Source organism: Kryptolebias marmoratus, linkage group LG23 (assembly GCF_001649575.2).
Source record: "Kryptolebias marmoratus isolate JLee-2015 linkage group LG23, ASM164957v2, whole genome shotgun sequence".
NCBI classification, from domain to species: Eukaryota; Metazoa; Chordata; class Actinopteri; order Cyprinodontiformes; family Rivulidae; genus Kryptolebias; species Kryptolebias marmoratus.
Genome location: NC_051452.1, coordinates 16,232,063 through 16,251,253, shown reverse-complemented (window position 1 = coordinate 16,251,253; position 19,191 = coordinate 16,232,063). Strand labels below are relative to the sequence as shown.

General features: G+C 37.8%; 1 protein-coding gene across 4 annotated transcripts in view; it reads right to left on the bottom strand.

The window, feature by feature from the left end:
- The window catches only part of dmd (dystrophin), a 272,414-nt gene that overhangs the window by 191,557 nt on the left and 61,666 nt on the right, over positions 1–19,191 (bottom strand). For all 4 annotated transcript variants that reach the window (XM_037973934.1, XM_037973936.1, XM_037973937.1 and 1 more), the window contains exons 9-10: positions 17,242–17,434; positions 10,501–10,646 (exon numbers count right to left, since the gene is read on the bottom strand). In XM_037973934.1, coding sequence (XP_037829862.1) covers positions 10,501–10,646; positions 17,242–17,434 — 339 coding nt within the window. The remainder of the gene's footprint in view (positions 1–10,500; positions 10,647–17,241; positions 17,435–19,191) is intronic.

The window sequence follows — 19,191 nt, the reverse complement described above, 5'->3', positions numbered from 1 at the left end:
TCCGTTGCTGTTGCTGTGACCCCTGGTCAGGTCACTGCTGCTGCTGCTACTGAAGTTCCAGGTTCTAAGTCCGGGAGGGTCCTGCCAGATGCAACTCCACCAAACTCAGTACCTGTTGTTATGGTGCACATGCTTCTGTTGACTCCAGTCTTCAAAGATGTCATGCCCCTTCTCTGCCACACCAGGTTCATATGGCAAGGCAATTCATATGCTGGCAATCTCTCTGTCTTGTCTTTCTGGGCAGACCACAGGCTGCCCTCTTGAACTGACTCATCTGTCTGGGCAGGCCCTAGACTGTCTTCCTGAACTGCCATGCCTGCCAGGGTGGACTTTGGCTACCCCCTTGAACTGTCTTTGCTCCTGGCTCCTTTGGTTCACTGCTGCTGCTGCTCAAGTTCCGGGTCCTACTCAAGTTCTGAGTATCTTTGCTCCTGGCTGCGAACCAAAAAGGATATGCCTCTACAGGCATTTAACCAAGTCCTCCAGGTAGCAATGACAAGGTATGTCAACCATGAAAGTCCCACAACATCCAGAGCCTTCGGCATTATCAGGGTGAATCTTGTCTACTCCTGGTGCCCCAACACCAGGTAACTTGGAAACCTCTATGTAATGTACTCACCTTTCCTGAACCCCCAGACTCTGCCTCTTAATCGGTGGACATGATAGTGAGATTAAGACTTTCACAGTGTTCTTTCCACAATTACTAATATTCCTAATCTGGGTCTGCAAGTTCTAGGTCAAACCAATAGAACAACTGAACTGTATGCCGGTTTGCCTAAAAAAGGTAATCTGTAGGACCTCCCCGAATTCCATCCAAACTCGAGTTTTAGCTTTTGCATTTACAGAAGCTGCACCCTAACTGGCCACTGAACTGCATTAGTAGACCACCAGGACTACCAAGCCTTAAAGGTCTCCTTCCTCAGCTTGACAGCTAACATCACTGCTGGTGCCCACCAACAAATCCTTGGGTTGCCTCTGCAGCAGGAACCACCGACACTTTGGACAAAGCTCCTGGAAGTCATAACTATAATAGAGATCTTGCATGTTGCCCACTTGGACATGTCTGCAACCTCCCTTTTTATAAATCTTTCATAAATTGTATTTATGTAGAATAAACAAGACATAAACCTGCATGTAGACAAAAAATATTTCTAGTTTAGTTTTAGTTAGCATCTGCAAAGATGACCCACTGAGACAGTACAAAGATGGATAAATCAGATGCTGAAATCATACAACTCAAATAATTTTGATTTAATTTAAATTCATTGAGTTAACAATACAGGTAATTTAAAGTTGTTTTATTACATAATTTATTTTAACAAGATAAAAATTAAGTCTCTAAAATTGTTAGCAAGAATTTACATTTATAAAATGTTTTATTTTTACAGGCAATATTTAGTTTAGTCAGATGCACACCATTTGCTTATAGGGTTGAAGATTTGAGTTAAGCTTTGCTTTTGGTTAATGGGGCATGCCATTTGTTTTCACTCCGCTTTAATTTCCTCTCGCTGCTACTTGAAAATGCAACAGAAAACATTCTTTTAGAAGATTGTTTTCTCAGCTGTTAGGGACCATTGGTGGTAATAAAACTTTACTACTTGTTGTAAAAACTGATTACAGCATTTTACAGTTTGACAGACTTATAGAGCCAGTCCCAAGGTAGTAATTTTTAGGAATTTGAGCAACAGTGCTGTCAAAAGCAAACATAAATATGAATAGAATTTCACCTGAATCACTTCAGCATTTTTTCTGGTAGGGTCACAGCAAAGCCATATAACAGTATATGTACTCATGAATTAGACCACAAACTATTATGCCAGTACACATTAATCTGTCCCTCCAGGATTTCGCGGGGCATTTTCCTAAAAGTTGCAATGTTTTTTTTTTACTAAAATCAATAAAAAACCCATAACTTTTAATATATAAACCAAAAATACTTACTAGTTTTGTAAGATAATTACCAACAAACATTGACATTATCAAAAGGTGCTTTATTTGAGAACTTTGATAACTTATAAACTGACATTCATGACCATTTCTGGATTGTGCAGACACAAAGTGTTTGTCGATGCGTTTATGTTCGATGACTACACTACAGGACGTGCAAAACAGCTTTCCCCCTCTCATATGCAGCTGGGTAGGAAACTGGTTTGCGACCGCAGTGAAGTTAGTTTTAAGTTGGATATTGGATATTCCCGCTCCGCGGAGTTAGCGGCGTCTAGCTCACGGCTGACCCAAAACAGGAACACTAAAGTTGGCAAGCCGTTCTCTGCCGGCCCCTTCTCTCACATGCGGTGGTTCACTTGGGGACGGCTGGCCGACATTAGCGTTCCGGTTTCGGGTCAGCCGTGAGCTAGACGCCGCTAACTCTGCGGAGCGCGAATATCCAATATCCAACTTAAAACTAACTTCACTGCGATGTTTTGCGCGGTCCTTTGCTGAAATCTTTGTGGGCAAATGTGAAGCATTAGCGCACATTTTGGCTTCGGTCGCTGCTCCTGCATGCTCCCGACATTCTGATGTTAACAGGAAGTGATGTCACATCTCTTCTTCATGAGTTATTTGGGGTTATTTTGTATTCAACCATAAATATTGGGTTAAAGTTGCTGGAAAGTTGCGGTGTTTTGGGTAAAATTGCAAAAAGTTGCGATTTCGAGGGGTTTGCTTGATTTTGCGTTAATAGTTACGATCGCAACATCACGAAATCCTAGAAGGTCTGATTAATCCAGCATTAAACTTCATGATTCATAAATACATTCTGAAGCAACAAGAAATTAAACAAGTCCCCATATGCTATTCATAAAAGACAGACTGCATTAAGGCAAACAAAAAAAATTTTATATAAGCTCATCCATCCATCCATCCATTTTCTTTACCCACTTCTCCTTTCAGGGTCACGGTGCACAGGTGCCTATCTCCAGCAGTCACTGTATGAGAGGCAGGAGGACACCCTGGACAGGCCGCAATTCTATATAACCTCATGTCAGAAAAAAGTTAGAACAGATTGAAAATACTGCACTTGTTCTGGCATTTATGATGTTTATTTAAATGCAAAAAGAACGAAATAATATTAAAAAAAATCTTTAGATTTTTCTTTTCTACCTCTGCACTTTAAGCCCTAATCAGGAAAGTAAACTTTTTATTGCTTTGTAATATTGCCATTCCTTCTCACAAATCTCAAAAGGTATTCTGGCATTGAGTACTGTATACCAAGGACCGAAATGTTTCAAGTTATATTTTATGTACCATTCTTCATCCAAGGTGTTCAACGGTGTTGTTGGGTATAGATCAAGACAGCATGCAGTTGAGTTTGGTACCTATAACCTCTTCTTCAGCCATGCCTTTAAAATGTGTGCAAAAAATAATTTTATATTGTTTAAGAACTGTTGAGCCTGCTGAACAGTAAAATCAAAAACTGTGTTGGGCTAGTTTGCAAAACCCTCACAAAGAGAAGCCTTGTGTTTTTAGGAGCACTGCAAACCAAGTAGCTTCTCTCTGTGCAGTTTGGGCACATTTAAATTAGGTTTTATGCATGTACCTAAAGTGAAATATTGTCCATTGGTTTGCAGGTGCAAGGGGACAATGGTAATAATATTCATTTTTAGCATTTCTGCTTATAAAAAAATTCAACAATAATTATTGTTGCTGTTTGGTTGTTCTTACCATTGTTGTTTAAGTGTGTGTGCGCATGTGTGTGACTTCTGAAGAGAAGAGCAACTCAACACAGTTTAAGGCAATAAAAATAAATTTCTTACTTGGACCAAAATGTCAGAGAAAAAATTTCTTCAGTTATTTATTTATTTTATTTTTTTTCAAATTTTAGGTTTCTGTAGATTGTCAGTGGTTGTATCCTTCAACCACCACTATAACATACTGATGGAAAAACTACTTCCAGGGTGGAAAGCGTCTTACTCTCAAAGACCAGCGGTGTTTGCCACATGTAGTTAGTATGAAATATTTACTGTCTCTTCAGAAATGGTGGTAATTGCAACCCACAAGAAAAGACAAAAGCAGCTACTGCACTGCTGCTATTACAACAAAGGTTGCATATCCTGGGTAAAGCAGTTGAAATGCTGAGGATCCTTTAAAAAATAGTCTCATTACAAACTATTTGAAAATCAGATGTCTTTAAAATCCTTCAGTGGGTGAGATGTGAGAGAGAGAATTGTTAAAACAAAACATGAACCAGCTGAAAGCTAATTAAGTTGAAACTAGCTTTAGATGTCCCAAGACTAGAACTACTGTTATGTATGGTGGCCGACGGGTGCAAACACACAGCAAACAGCTAAATGCACTGCAAACACATGCATGATGCAAACTACAAAAAACAACTACAAAAGAAAAATCCTGCAAACCCACAAAACACTGGTAAGAAAAGAACCAGACCACTAGGGGAACTCAAGGTTGGATATTCATGCTCCGTGGTTGAAACATTTTTGTGTTGCTGATATTTAAAGCATACTGAAACATCTTTACCAGCCCTCCAGGTAAAACTGTTGTAATTTGATCCTTCTTTGTAAAATTTATGAAACTGTGAATTATTACAGTCATAATTTTGTCTAAAGCACTCTGCCTTGGTAATAACTGCAGACTAAAAACATCCATTTTGAGTGAAACCATATTTTTTACTAGCTCACATGTCAAAGGACAAAAAAAGTAAATTAGAATCTGGCTGCATTACATGAAAGCAAAAGTGCAAGTGGAGAGCACAGTATGCAAGAGCCATCCCTTCTGCTTTTGTTTTGCCTTTTTTCTTAGTTTCTCAGTAATAGTCTACATGAAAAAATACCTTTTGTACTTGTATAACCATAAAGCCCTTATGAATGTGTGTACTGGTATTTTTCATTTACTAAGTTAAATATATGCTTTCGAAACATGTAGTTGGAAACATATAGCAAAGTAAAAAAAAAAAAACAGGTCCAGTCAACAAAATGCAGATTCGTGAAGGAGACACAGCTAAAAATAGATGGAATTCAACTGTTTGAGAAAATGTATAAAAATTTAGCTGATAAAAAGCAATAACGCTAAAATGGTTTAAATATAGCTAGCAGTCAAATAGTTAATAGTAAAATCTTAAATCTGTTTAAATGCCGAAAAGGATGAATGTAATTAATGATGTCAAATTAACAATGTATATGTCATGAATCGACTGAAATTACTAGATGATTAAAAAAAAAAAAGTTTTTCTTGGTGTTTAATATATAAATATTCAAAGGTTAAAAATTAATAATTACATTAAACATTTTATTGTTCAAATATTTTGAAAATTATAGTAAGCATCAATATTCAGTCATTTACCAAATATAAACAATTTTGGGAATCCTACCTGACCTAACACTGACACTAACAGTTGAAATGAAAACAGTTGATTTGCTGGGATGAAAAAAAAAAAAAAAAAAGGTAGCAAGAAAACATTTTGTTCTTAAAATTGATTTGATGAATACTGAATTGTGTAAAAAAAGTTGAACAACATGGGGTAGAGAGGTAGATGCCTGGGTCTTAGGCTCACCACAGCTACCACTCAAGCCAGTATCTCACAGGGCTGAGTCTGTTGGCAACAAATTGTGAAAGGCTTTCCTAAAATTCAAATAAGTTTGAGACAGGCTGGAGATGCCTGCCCCAAAATTCAGATGAGGCTAAGGCGAGTTGGAGGCACCCAGAACAACTTTGTAACTATTTCAACAGAAAAGTTGTCACACAAACATTTTGAACATGTTTAAAACTCAAACAACAAGGCTGTGTTCCTCTGCGAAGTTGAGAAAGCCGTGAAAATAGAAAGGCCTTCTGGAGGGAGACACCCTCAGGAAATGCCATTCATCAACTCGCAGCCAAATAAGATATGACTTTAAATTGCAACTAAAAATTCAAATGTTGCACTTAATTTAGAGTTAGGTATATACATGTAAACAAGTCATAAGTACCAATTTAATCTGATTCAGAATAAGTTTGTGGAATTTCTGGCAATTTTATGTTTCCGACTAGTTGCCAACAATTGCATTCCAGTAAGGTACTGGCTTTACTGAAGTTCTAGAAGGATATTTCTGGTCTGTAGTGTTTAGAACATACCAAGAAAAATAAAAAATTAGGAACAGAAAAATAGGCATTTAAAAGAGGACCTACTGACAAAAAGGTTCTTGAATAGTTTGAGGAACACAAAACAATTTCAGTGTTTATTTTGCCTCAAAATTATCATGAACGCAATGTAATTAACCATCTTTGGGATGTGTTGGACAAACAAGTTCAAACTATGAAGTCCCCCACTCTCACCCTTGCAACTAAGCCCATTAAAGTTTGACTTATATTACAAATGGTTTCATAAATGAGGCTATTTCTCTTGTCGACACGGGTCTCCCTGTGGTCTGAGGTGCATAACACAGGAAGGCAGGCATGCACAAGTGAGTATGGTAATGCTGTGAGGATCCCCACTCAAAGAGCCAGGCAAGCATTTAATTTCTGTCAGTCAGAAAGGAGTGAGTCCTACTGGGGAAGCTTCACTGATGCATGAATAGACTCACCTTCTTAACCTATTGTGTATCTTTTGGTAACCAAACATTCCTTTTCAAACTTTTTCTTCTGTTCCTTGCTCATTTCACTATGCTTTTGGCTACATGTTAATCATCAGCAACAAACTCCATGTTTTGTAAGCAAAGTAAAAAGCATAATAATGATAAAAATAATAAAAAGCAAATTTATTAAATTATGCTGACCTATCCCATTTTCTTTTAGATTAGTCAAGAAAAAATATGAACTGTGAGCTTTTTAAAGGCTTTAAACAAAAATAATTAATTTCTCCTTCCTGAGATCAAAAAGTCCTTCTATTCATAGACACATAATATTATCAGAGTTAAAACCATACAATAGAGAAATCTGATATATGCTTGTTAGTTTTTTTCAGGTTCATTTTTGACACTACCAATTGGATATTGTGGTGGCTGATAATCTACAGAAGAAGGCAGATGTAAGGATTCCAAGCAACTAACCTGTGGTAGAGGACCCAATTTAAAGCGAAAGTGCCAGCGATCATCTGGAAAAAGGGTGGAGCTTAGTATGTGTACTCTTCAATACCTAATAAGCAAGAGATATGGAAATGATGCCATGCTGGCTCAGATGTTGTAACAAGGCCTGTGTGTCAATGTTGGGGAACCAACATATTCTGATCATAAATGGGCTACTAGAACAATACATTCATGCCTTTACTATAGTACCTTTAGAAAGTATGTTAGAAGGTTTCAGTACTAACTATGACTACTGGCACCATCACAGAATCCAATAAGCTGGAATGCACCACAGCAACAGTGATTCATAAATAAGTGATTAGAAAAGTGTACAGAAACATCTGTGCCTAACATAGGCTGGAGGTCTCAGAGCCAAAGGAGGACGGTCCACTAAGGGTGGTGGAGAACAACAGGAATACAACATTGTGGGATTTTTAAGTCCTGACTGACCAACCAGGCATAGCTGTTCCTAAGACTGCACTGGACAGAGATTGCTGAGATTATTCCTGGAAGCCATTTTCCCAGTTTGCGGTCGCAGCCCTGAGTTGTCCAATGGCCACAGACCCCAATAAGGCCTTAACTTTCCACAACTTTATAGTTTCCTCTATTAGCCCTTGGTTTTTCAAAAGCTTAGCTGGGGGCTTGGTTTAGTGATATTGTCGAGGTGCTTGGTACAGTCAACTTTGGTGCAGAATAAGTGAGAGAGAAGCCATACTGGCTCAGAGGTTGCACGGATTGACAAGGTCTGATTCAGATGTTGGAAAATCAGGACATTCTAATGAGAAATGGACAACTGACATTTATAGATAGTGAGGGTGTTTATACACACACACACTCATATATGCACCTCACTGTGTTCTTTGTAATAATAATAATAATAATAATGCATTTTATTTGTAGACACCCAAGGACACTTTACAATATAAGGACAAAGAAGAATAACAACAAGAATAACAGCAATAGAAGAATAACAACAAGAAAAGTTACAGAGAAAAGGCTAGCTTAAACAGATGAGTCTTGAGTTGTGATTTGAAAGTCGAGAGATTGTCAATATTACGTAAGTCAGGTGGAAGAGCATTCCAGAGGTGTGGAGCAGAGTGGGAGAATGCTCTGTTTCCCATGGTACTGAGGCAGACAGGAGGAATGTTGAGGTGGATGGAGGACGATGAACGAAGGGAGAGTGAATGGGTGGTGATGTGCACGAGATCGGACAGATAGGAAGGAGCGAGGTTGTGGATAGCCTTGAATGTATACATGAGGATTTTGAATTAAATTCTGAATGAGACGGGAAGCCAGTGAAGTTGGTGGAGAACTGGGGTGATGTGGTGGGATGAGGGGGTTTTGGTGATGATGCGGGCAGCTGAGTTTTGAACCATTTGAAGTTTACGGAGAGATTTGAGAGGGAGACCAAAGAGGAGAGAGTTACAGTAATCAATTCTAGAGGTGACCAGACTATGGACCAGGATGGAAGCAGAGTGTGATGAGAGTGATGGACGGAGTCGGTTGATGTTCTGAAGGTGGAAGTATGCGGACCGGGTAGTATTATTGATGTGTGAATGGAAGGAGAGAGTGCTGTCTAGAGTGACATCCAAACTCTTAACCTGGGTGGAGGGCGAAACCTGGGTGTTGTCGATGTTGACGGAGAAACTGTTGACTTTGGATAATGTGGATTTACTGCTGACCAGTATAAACTCTGTTTTAGCACTGTTTAATTTATTATTAACAAAGAGTTGTGTGTCATCAGCAAAACAGTGGAATTGAATGTTAAATCTACGACAGATATTGCCAAGGGGGAGAAGGTAAGTGATGAAAAGAAGGGGTCCCAGGACAGAACCTTGGGGCACGCCTGAAGTCACAGGGAAGGAGAGGGATCTGAAAGATTTAAGTTTAATGAACTGAGTGCGGCCAGCGAAATATGAATGAAACCAAGCGAGCAGTGTGCCGGAGATGCCGATGGATGAAAGTCTGCGAAGGAGGATGCTGTGAGAGATGGTGTCAAAAGCTGCATTGAGATCAAGGTGGATGAGAATTGAAAGTAACCCAGAGTCTGCAGCCATGAGGAGAGAGTTTGTGATTCTGAGGAGAGTTGATTCTGTACTGTGACCAGAGCGGAAACCTGACTGAAACGGTTCGTACAGACTGTTTTCGGTTAAATGTTGGTGGAGCTGGGAGGCAACTGTTTTTTACAGAATTTTGGAAATGAATGGAAAATTGGAAATAGGGCAAAGATTATTGAAATTTTTGGGATCCAGACCAGGCTTTTTAAGGATTGTCGTGATGACAGCAGTTTTGAGAATAGTTGGAATAGTTCCAGTAGAGAGAGAGGAGTGGATGATAGCAGAGATGATAGGAAGAAGCGGAAGAAGGCAGAGTTTTAAAAGAACTGTGGGGAAAGGATCTAGTGAACACGTGGTGGGCTTGGTATTTTGAATGAGGTCAGCTATTTCAGAGGGGGGAGGAAGTTGAAAGGTCGAAAAAGGCTGACTGAAGGTAAAAGATTCTGATTGGGTAGAAAGAGGAGAGACAAGACCATTCTTGATGGATTTTGGTGATTTTATCAGTAAAAAAAGAGCATGAGAGAGTTACAGCTATCGTTTGAGTGAAAGTGAGCTGGGAGAGAGTCAAGGGGATGAAAATAATTGTTCAACAGTCAGAAGAGGATCTTAGTGTTACCTTTGTAGGAGGAAATGAGACCAGAGTAGTAATCGGATTTAGTTAGAAAAATTGTTAACTTGTAATGCGATAAATGAGAATTGTACATGTCCTTATGTATATGGAGACCAGATTTTTTATAGAGTCGTTCAAGTTGATGACATTTTGCTTTTATGGACCGGAGTTCAGGAGTAAACCAAGGGGCAGAATGGGTAAAGTTAACAGATCGTGTTTTCACCGGAGCATGAGAGTTGAGAATATTAGTTAAATGATTATTGTATTGAGCAGTTAGTTCGCCAGGAGACTGGTTTGGTTCGGGAGTCAGTGAGGAGATAATATTAGTTGAAAGTGAGTCAAGATTAATGTTTTTAATGTTCCTGAACGAGATGAGCCGTTCTGACTTGGAGGATGAAACACAAAGAGGTAAATGGAAGGATAGAAAAAAATGGTCAGTAAAGGAGAGATCATCAGCTTTGCAGTCAACAGGGGTAAGTCCAGAACAGCAAATTAAATCCAAAGTGTGTCCTCTGATGTGGGTGGCGAAATCAACGAATTGAGTAAATCCAGAACTGTCCAGGCAGGATAAAAAGTCGTTAGTGAGTGGGAGGTTAGAATTGTCAATGTGAATGTTAAAGTCACCCAGAATGATAACATTGGGGGACATTGCAGATAGATTGGCAAGAAAGGCAGAAAATTCGTTCAAAAAATCCCAGTATGAGGACCTATGTCTCACAGAACACCAGCCTAAGTAAACATCCTGTAGATTAGGAACCAAGCTGAGCCCAAAAAGGTATATCATTTTGTCAACTGTTACCATTGGGACAGAGAAAATAAATTGTGAGTGTGTGTGTACCTGAACATCCTTCAGTCTCTGCTCCATAATGGGATTCTCTGTAACAGCTGTTGATGGGATGGACAGTTTGGCTTCACACTGTTGTATCCATGCTAACAGTGCTGAAATGGTCTCCTTATATCGAGCTGGGGGCAGGCTTTCCAAAACTAAAGACACAAAGGGAGAATTAGAGGGACATAATAATGAGGTGATTTAAATCTACAAACAAAACTACTAACACCATCTAGAAAATGGGGAAGGGGAAAAGCATCAACACTCATTTGTAGTTAAAGATGAGACACAAGAACCCTAACCCTAACCCTGATTCTCCAAGGTTCATGAGTTCAAAGTGTGAAAAGCAATTATAAGCTGCCATGGTTGCTGCCAAGCTGTTTTTTTCTGACACTGTTAGTGAATCACTGTTAAAGCTCCTTATGGTACTAATGGACATAAAAAGCCCTAATTTGATAGAAACGCATAAAAATATATATGCCATGACTTGTAATTATCTTCTACACCATGAATGAGTGGGCATTACCGTAAATATTTCTATTCATCTGTATGTGTGTTAATGTCTCTGTCTGTAAGCGAAATATCTCACCACTGAATGGATTTTAATCAAAGTAATCCTTGGATGTACATCTACAACTGATTAACTTTTGATATCAAACTGAATCAAGGTGGTTGCCACATCCAATCCACCTTGGAAAACACAAAAATATTAACTATATAAGTCAAAAAATACAACTCTGTCAGGTTTACATACATCTATTGGGCTAAAATCTGGTGTGGTAGTAGCTGAGAGTCATCCCCAACACATTTAAAGCAATAACAGATCTAGCAAGATCTCTTAAACCTTCGCTTGCAAGGTGGAAGGGTTAAATTCCTTCAAAGAATAGTAATTTCACTTAAGCATGTTTTCTGCTGTTTTTTTCCCACTTTGTCTCACAGCTGGTTTCAGTATGTTCATCACTGCCACTTTTGTTTTGTTGATTTGTTGACTTTGAACTTCCCAGGTGTCTTTGTTGATTGCCAGATCACTGTCAATTGTTACCCATTTCAAACCTGTGGATTCTTTACTTCATGTTACTAGCTCCTGAACTGTTAGGTCTAGGTCTATTGAACTCACATAGTTTCATTTATTTGACTCCCAACAAGTGAATTGTCACTTGTTTGTTTTATTTAAATTTCAATAAAAGGGTCCTTGAAGTTAAAAGGTCTGCAACAATCTTGGAGTATAAAGCAACATAGTTACATTGTCATGTTAAGTTTCTTTGATCATCAACAATAAAAACTATAAAAAGAAGGAAAAGAAAAGAACTAAGGGCCATATTTACTTGTAAACACTTTAAGACTCACTGAACCACAACATATTAACACAGCAGTATACCTGATGAGTAAAATGAAAAGATAATACAACTATGTATGTGTGCCTAACGGAGTATTGTGCTTCAACTGAGGTCATTTCATTTTGGTGCAAAATTTGTTCCTGTAATTATTGTTTGCATGGTGTGTTTGCATATGGTTTCCAGTGCCAGGTACTCAAGTTTTCGACACATTACATATATTCATTTTTTCTTATTTTGATGAAAACAACATTGAGTTCTTACAACAGTTAGTGTGATTAGGAAATATTTCCATGTTTAGAAAGTTGAAATTACTGTGACCAGCAACACTTGCCAACAACTGTATACAAAGTTGTTAAATAAACATAAATGGTGCAATTGAAGGTACAAAAACAAAATTTTATGTTGTGTTAACTGAGTGGCAGAAAATAATTATGTCATCTTTCTCACCAGAAGCAGACTTACCCTGAGGCAGTGGTGTCCAACCCTGGTCCTGGAGGGCCACTATCCTCCAGGTTTCAGGTGTTTCTCTGCTTTGACACACCTGATTTGAATCACTGAGTGATTAACAGGCTTCTGCAAAACTTGAAGTTCCACTGAAGAGCAGGGAAACATCTAAAACATCCAGAATAGTGGCCTTCCAGGACCAGGATTGGACACCATTGCCCTACAGCAAAGGTATACAGTTGCCTTGGGCCTCAAGATACTAGGGAGCTCATAAATTACCTAATGAACTACAGCATGGATTTTATTGTTTTTCATTTGTGTTAAATATGAATTTTAAAAACGTGTAAAAATGTGGAGCTTCCAAATGTTACATAATTTAAAAGGTATCCAAACTGTAAAATTGTACATAAAATGTTTTTCCTGAACTAAATCAAATAGTGCAGTTTGAAAGCATTATTTCAGTAGTTTCTAGATATATTAATAAACAATTCTGAAATTCAAATGCTGCTTGTTGCTGCAGGTAACAGGATCTGTGCAGACTAAAGTACCCCTACTGTGAAAACTACCTCATAGTAAGAAATATGGCATGCAGATTTATTAAATAACAGTGGGATCTTTAAACACATATCATTTATTCAGTTGTTTCAGGTACCAAGAGAATGGCATTTACTCAGTCTACCATCAACATTTCATATATGTCAAGTCAATTTTAGAACATATGACTTCACCTTTCTTACTCACGTGTATTAGGTTTTCACCTATAAATGTCTACTACTACATTTTCCCTTCAAATAGTAAATGCTGTGTATAACTAAAAAAATCATCAGTCAAAGTCACATTTTACTTATCTACAATGTGGACATTAGAAGTTTTAGGTTTGAGTTTAGATATTCAAAATTAGAACATATTCCAGATATTCCTAATGTTACTGTCAATATCTAAAAACAAACACTGTAGCTTAGAATGTCATAAGCAGTGGCAAAGCATGCTCATTACAACTGGAGCTTCTCTAAAATAAATAATCTGTTTGACTCACCATTGATGTTGATGTAAAAACTAAATCTGTACTTCTGTCCTTTTTTTAAAAAAGAAAAATCCTTATCTATACAATAGTTTTTATGGTGAACACTGTCTTAAGATGACCTCCTTGGTTGTAACATATTTGTCTAGCTTTCCTGCTCTCTGTGAAGGCAGACACATTTTACTTCTCTCCTAAAAACAATTCTGATATCTAAATCTGGCTCCACCGAATCGGCCTTGAAAATTTTCCATCATTTTAAGGACTATGGCAGAGAGGACTATTTGGGACGGTATTTGTGGGCTTTCCTCACCTCGATCTTATGGTCTTTGCTGGCACCCTCTCTCATATCTGTATGTTGCTCCCTCCCTCCTATTTTTATTTTTTTGATACACTGAAACTTTTAGCTGGCGTTTTATTAAAATGTTTTTAACTCTTAGCTGGCTTTTTGGTACCTTTGGTACCTTTAGTTTAGCTTTTATCATGTCTGATCGGCTGAGGCTTTTAAATTCTAGTTCAGTTTATGCTAGCTTTCATTATATCTTAGTTTGGTTTTCCTCAGTTTATCTTTAGTATGACTTGTTTTAGATAAGTTTTACTCTGTACTTTTGTGTCTTATTTAGATTAATGTTTTAGATATGTTTAGTTTTACCTTTAATTGCATGCGTTTTCATAACTTCATTTTAAATTAGCTCTTATCATGTTGGCCTTTTATTAAAATGTTTTTAACTCGGTTTTGTTTGTTTGTTTGATGTTTGTGTTCTGGTCTCCTTGATTGTATTCACTCACCTGTGGGTTTGGTTTTGTTGTGTTCATGTTTCTCTGTGACTGTCACTATTCACTCCTCCCAGTTACTCTTTGGTCTATCTGCCACACCCACTTACACCTGCCCCAAGCCTTGATTGTATTCACTCACCTGTTCCCACTTTCCATAATTACCCTCTGCCTTTAAAACCCGGTCACTTTCTCCATTTCCTTGCTGGTTCATTGTCGTACTCTTGCCTCCCCGATGTACTGTCTTGTGTTTCCTGCCAGTATGTGTTGCCTCCCATTTCGCCTCCCGTGTTCTTATGTGTAGGTTTTGTTATGTTTAGTTCTGCTGCCATGACAGCCTTTTGTTTTTGGATTTTGATTCTTTATTTAATAAATTGGTTTGTTTAAAGATGAGTCTGCATTCTGGGTTTGCCTCCTTCTGCCCCATTCATGACAGAAAGAAGCTACACTGGCAATGTCGGAGGACAAGCAACCAACTCTGTCTGTCATCACCCCACTTCTCGCCCTGCTGCTGGAGACCTTCACCCCCAGCCTTGAAAACTCCAACACAGTCAGGGACTTGAAGGCAGCAGCAAAGAATTACATGGTAACAAGGTATGCTTAGCTTTGTCTGTCTATGCAGTAGTCAGTGTTTTTATTTTCTTATTGTTTTGTATTTTATATGCATTTTCTTATTAGTGGTTATTTGTAGCAGTTAATGATTTTTAGCACATGCACATTTTTGGTTGTATGTGTGCTATTTTATGTATTTATATGCACACCATGTTTATCCTAACTCTAAACTTGTTAAATGTCTTTAAGATATGATGCGCAGAAGGACACTTTGTATGCAACATGAGCGCTGGATTCTCACTTTAAGGCTCTTCCATCACTGTCTGCTACAGAGCAAGATGACACCTTCTTCAGACTGCAGACTGAAGCTGCCACTGCTGCATGTGATGCAAGTGTTTACAAAAAATATTTAATAAGCATGATTTTAATTGATAGCTAAAATATTCTCTCAATGGATTATAAGGAATATAACTTAAAAATAGTTAATTATTTTAAATCTATAGTTTCTGTCTTATGCAACAGCAAAATACGGATGATACTGATGATGACGAAGGAGCTGAGGAGATGGCGGAAGCAACTTCACTCAAGAAGCCCGAAAAATCCAACACCTTGGAATCTCTTCTTGGGACTGTCTCTTCACCAACAGTAAAGAAACACAGACAGAAACGTCCACCATTGAAGACTGAAGATGAAATCAGAAGATACAGGGCAGAAAATCCTCTGAGCTGGTGGAGGTCCAATGAAAGGGAGTATTCACTGTTGGCTCACCTTGCGAAACGTAAATTTAATTGCAATTAATCAATTCAGAACAGTATAAATCGAAATCGAATCGATTAAGGAAATTGGCCACAACACCCAGCCCTAATATAAACCATGCAGGAGAGCAGCCCCTGGGGAGCGGAGTTTGACACGCGTGTCTTAGCTCATGTCTTATTTAGTGTATCATGTTCTAGATATGTTTAGTTTCATTTTCATTTAGATTATCCTTACTCATATTTTAGAAATTGTTGTTTTTTATTAATCTGTATTTTTGTGTTCACATGTTGTAAAGCACTTTGAATTGCCTTGTTGCTGAAAAGTGCTATATAAATAAATTTTGACTTTACTTAAACCGCTGTTTAACTAACTTCGAACTAAGCCAGTGCATAATTCACACTTCTTTACCAAACAGCTAGAACATATTCTCCATTGGAGTGCCAATTGAGTGTAAAGGGTTTAAAGCAGTCTTTTTTATTAAAGTCCATATTTTAATTGCCATCTTGATAAAGCCACAAATATTAATTCTGTCTTCAGCCATTTTCAGCAGAGCTAAAGGTGGTGAATCAATATCTACACTTTCTGCAGCTTCTTGTCAGCTACTGGTCAGCTAGAATAACTTGTAGTTTCAAAGAAAATGCCCACTGCCCAACTCTGAATCTAATCAAACCATTTGTGAGGACTTAGGCTTTCTTGTGTTTAAATGATTGGGGCATTCTGACGCAGATGCTGAATACCCCGCCTACAGTATAATATCCCCATGTTGTACAAACCTTCTGTTTAGTAAATTTTTCGTCTCAACAGAAGGATTCTAATTCTGAGTGATTGGCCAGAAAAACACAAGCTTGTGTTATATTGTTATAATATAGACAAGCAAGCCATGGATTGTTTTAATTTATAATAAAAATGATTAAAAGAAAATACTTTTTAAATGATTTATTTATTCTTGCTTTTATTCCTAGCTTTCTCTGAAGACCTTGAGGGCCATGAAGATTCACCACTGGTCATTAAGAATATGTAGTATTTAGAACATAACTAATTAAAAAGCATTTTCACACATAAGCTATGGGAATAATGTCCAATAATAATGTAATTAGAAAGATTTGCAAATACAGTTTTGATATCTATTAAAAACTTAAGGGTGAGTCATTTTACCAAGTGAAGATAAAAATTTAAATGGTTTCAGTAACAGTTACATTATAAAGATTTGAAATGTGAGATTTAATAACTTCAAATATCCACAGTGCTGATTTTAGATAATCCATCCATCTATTTTCTTTACCCGCTTCTCCTTTCTGAGTCACAGGGAGCTGGTGCCTATCTCCACCAGTCACTGTGCGCTGTGCAAGAGGTGGGGGACACACTGTCTCCAGTCCCTCACAGGGCCACATAGAGACAAACAAGACAAACAACCATTCACACACTCACTCACACCTAGGGACAATTTTAGAGTTACCAATTAACCTAACATACATGATCTCGTTCTGTAGGAGGAAACATGCAACATGAAACATGAACAAACATGAATCAAACATGAACATGCAAACTCCACCCAGAAAGGTCCCAGGTCATGAAGCGATCCTGCAACCTTCTTGCTGGGAGGCGACAGCTCTAACCCCTGCGCCACTGTGCCATCCTCATTTTAGATAAGAAGACTATATTTGGAGCTAAGAGCCAATTACACATGAATGAGAAAAGTGATGCTATTTGTCCTACTTTAATGATATTGAAGATATCTGAAATATTGGCTCTGAATAGGAAGTGAATTTTGGATAAATAATGGTTGAGAAAAAAATGAAAAGAATGGGTACTGGAGATCCACATGCCTGTGCTTTGACTTGTGTCTTTAAATGACTTAATGCTTCTCACCCAGTTGTAGCTGTCTCTCTCTTGCCCGTAGATCCTCCAGGACTTTGTGATAATGTTCTTTGAAGGCAGTGATGTCGGCATCCAGAAAGACTGAAGGGTCCTCGTCCCCTTCCTTTTCCTCTTTCAGCTCATTCAATCGTCTCTCAAGGAGGTCCACTTGTGGCTGAAGGGAGAACAGGCGAGCTATCTCTTCCTGTCAGGTGAAAGAAGTGAAAACATCAGCCTCGCCAACCAACTCAGTTGGTCCTACCATTCAGATTGGTAGGGACAAAAATCTAATAAGGACTTAACCAATAAACCCAGATGTCAGACTTTTTAAAAATCCATTTAGCATACATTCAGTTGTGGGTTGTGTAGTTATCCGTCAGTTTTTAAGTAGTTCTGATATATTATGTGGGAACAAGAACATTTATGTAAAAAGTGAAGATTGAGTTACCCTTTCTTCCACTGACTATACACCTTCATCAGTTAAAAACACCTAAGATCTGAGTGTAAGCCTCATCAGCTGTAAGAGTATGGTTAGCAGTTTTAGAAACTACACTTTAGTTTTAATGTTCAGTTTTGGCTTTGTTTTACAGTTTTAGTCTGAGCTAATGCTACTTACAATTGTTTCTTAAGGGTAGTATGTGACTGAGCCACAACTGTTGGAGGCTAGTCGGTGACTCAAAAATACAAGGAAAGAGGGGAATTTTCAGTTGCAGACTCACTGTATTGTGGGTGTTCGCAACCTAGTGACCAACAAATCATATTTTGCTGTTAAGCACAACAACAGATCAACAACTATATTTTTCAGAGGGTAACAGTAGCTTATTCTGTAATATAGGCAGATGCAGGGTGATATAGTGATTTAACAATGTGACAAACACACAGACATATAAATATATATATATTTATATATACGTATATCACAGGTTAAGGGAATGTATTCACGTATATATATAAATCTGGTGTCCAATGGTGTCCATCAAGTTTTTTTCATGTGAAATTCAGGGTCCTCAACTAGCTCCAGAACTCTAAGTGAGACAAGCATAAACTAAGGCCAATATTTGAGATAACATAACTTCGAATAATATAATGTTATTCATATCTTTGTTTTTTGTTTTTTCTGTTACACATTTAACTTTATGTTGAAATGGATCAACAGAAATACTGTATGTTGAAACTGAATCAAAAAAGTGTGAAGTGTAGGAGCCTAAAATTTGAAAAGTTACTTTCGATGTACATTATTATTTAAATTGAAAAGAAGAGTTAAAAAAAATACAAATGGACCACAAAATATGCAGAAAATATGCATCTTAGGTTTGCCTTTTCTATATTCTCTGATTTTTTCTTACTCAAGGTTGTAGGTCCTTTCAATCTCCAGACTGTATAGAGTAGTAAAAGGATTTAGGAAGCCAGAAGAAAACTCAGCATGTAAAGGTCGAAGCAAACAAACCACTGTTGGATGTATGTGAGCTTTGAATCTTTAGGTGGCAATAGAAGAGAAACTGACATCAATGTAACCACATGAGGTTAGGAGTACTTTGAAAATCCACTATCTCTCTGCACATCCCATTGCTGCAAACCAGAATTGTAATATTTTATCTGGATTAAGAAAGTAAGTCATATATCAACTCTACACTTAAATTTCACCTTTTTCAGACAGAATGAGAGATAGTGAACACATATTCTATGGGCAGATGAGTCTAGCAGCAGCTTTTAGGTGAAATCAGACGCTGAGTTTTACGTGCCAAAGATAAAACTATCAAGGCTGTTATCAGTGAAAGGTAACAAAGCTTCAATCTATGATGGAAGAAGAATGTAGCAGTGCGCAATGGCATGACTGACTTGGATACGTGTGAAGGCAGAATACAGCCTTTGATCCCTTGCTGACTTTGTACATTTGATCACTTAAAAAGAAATGAACAGTCTATTTTTTTTTTTTTTTTACCAAAACTCCATTACATAAAA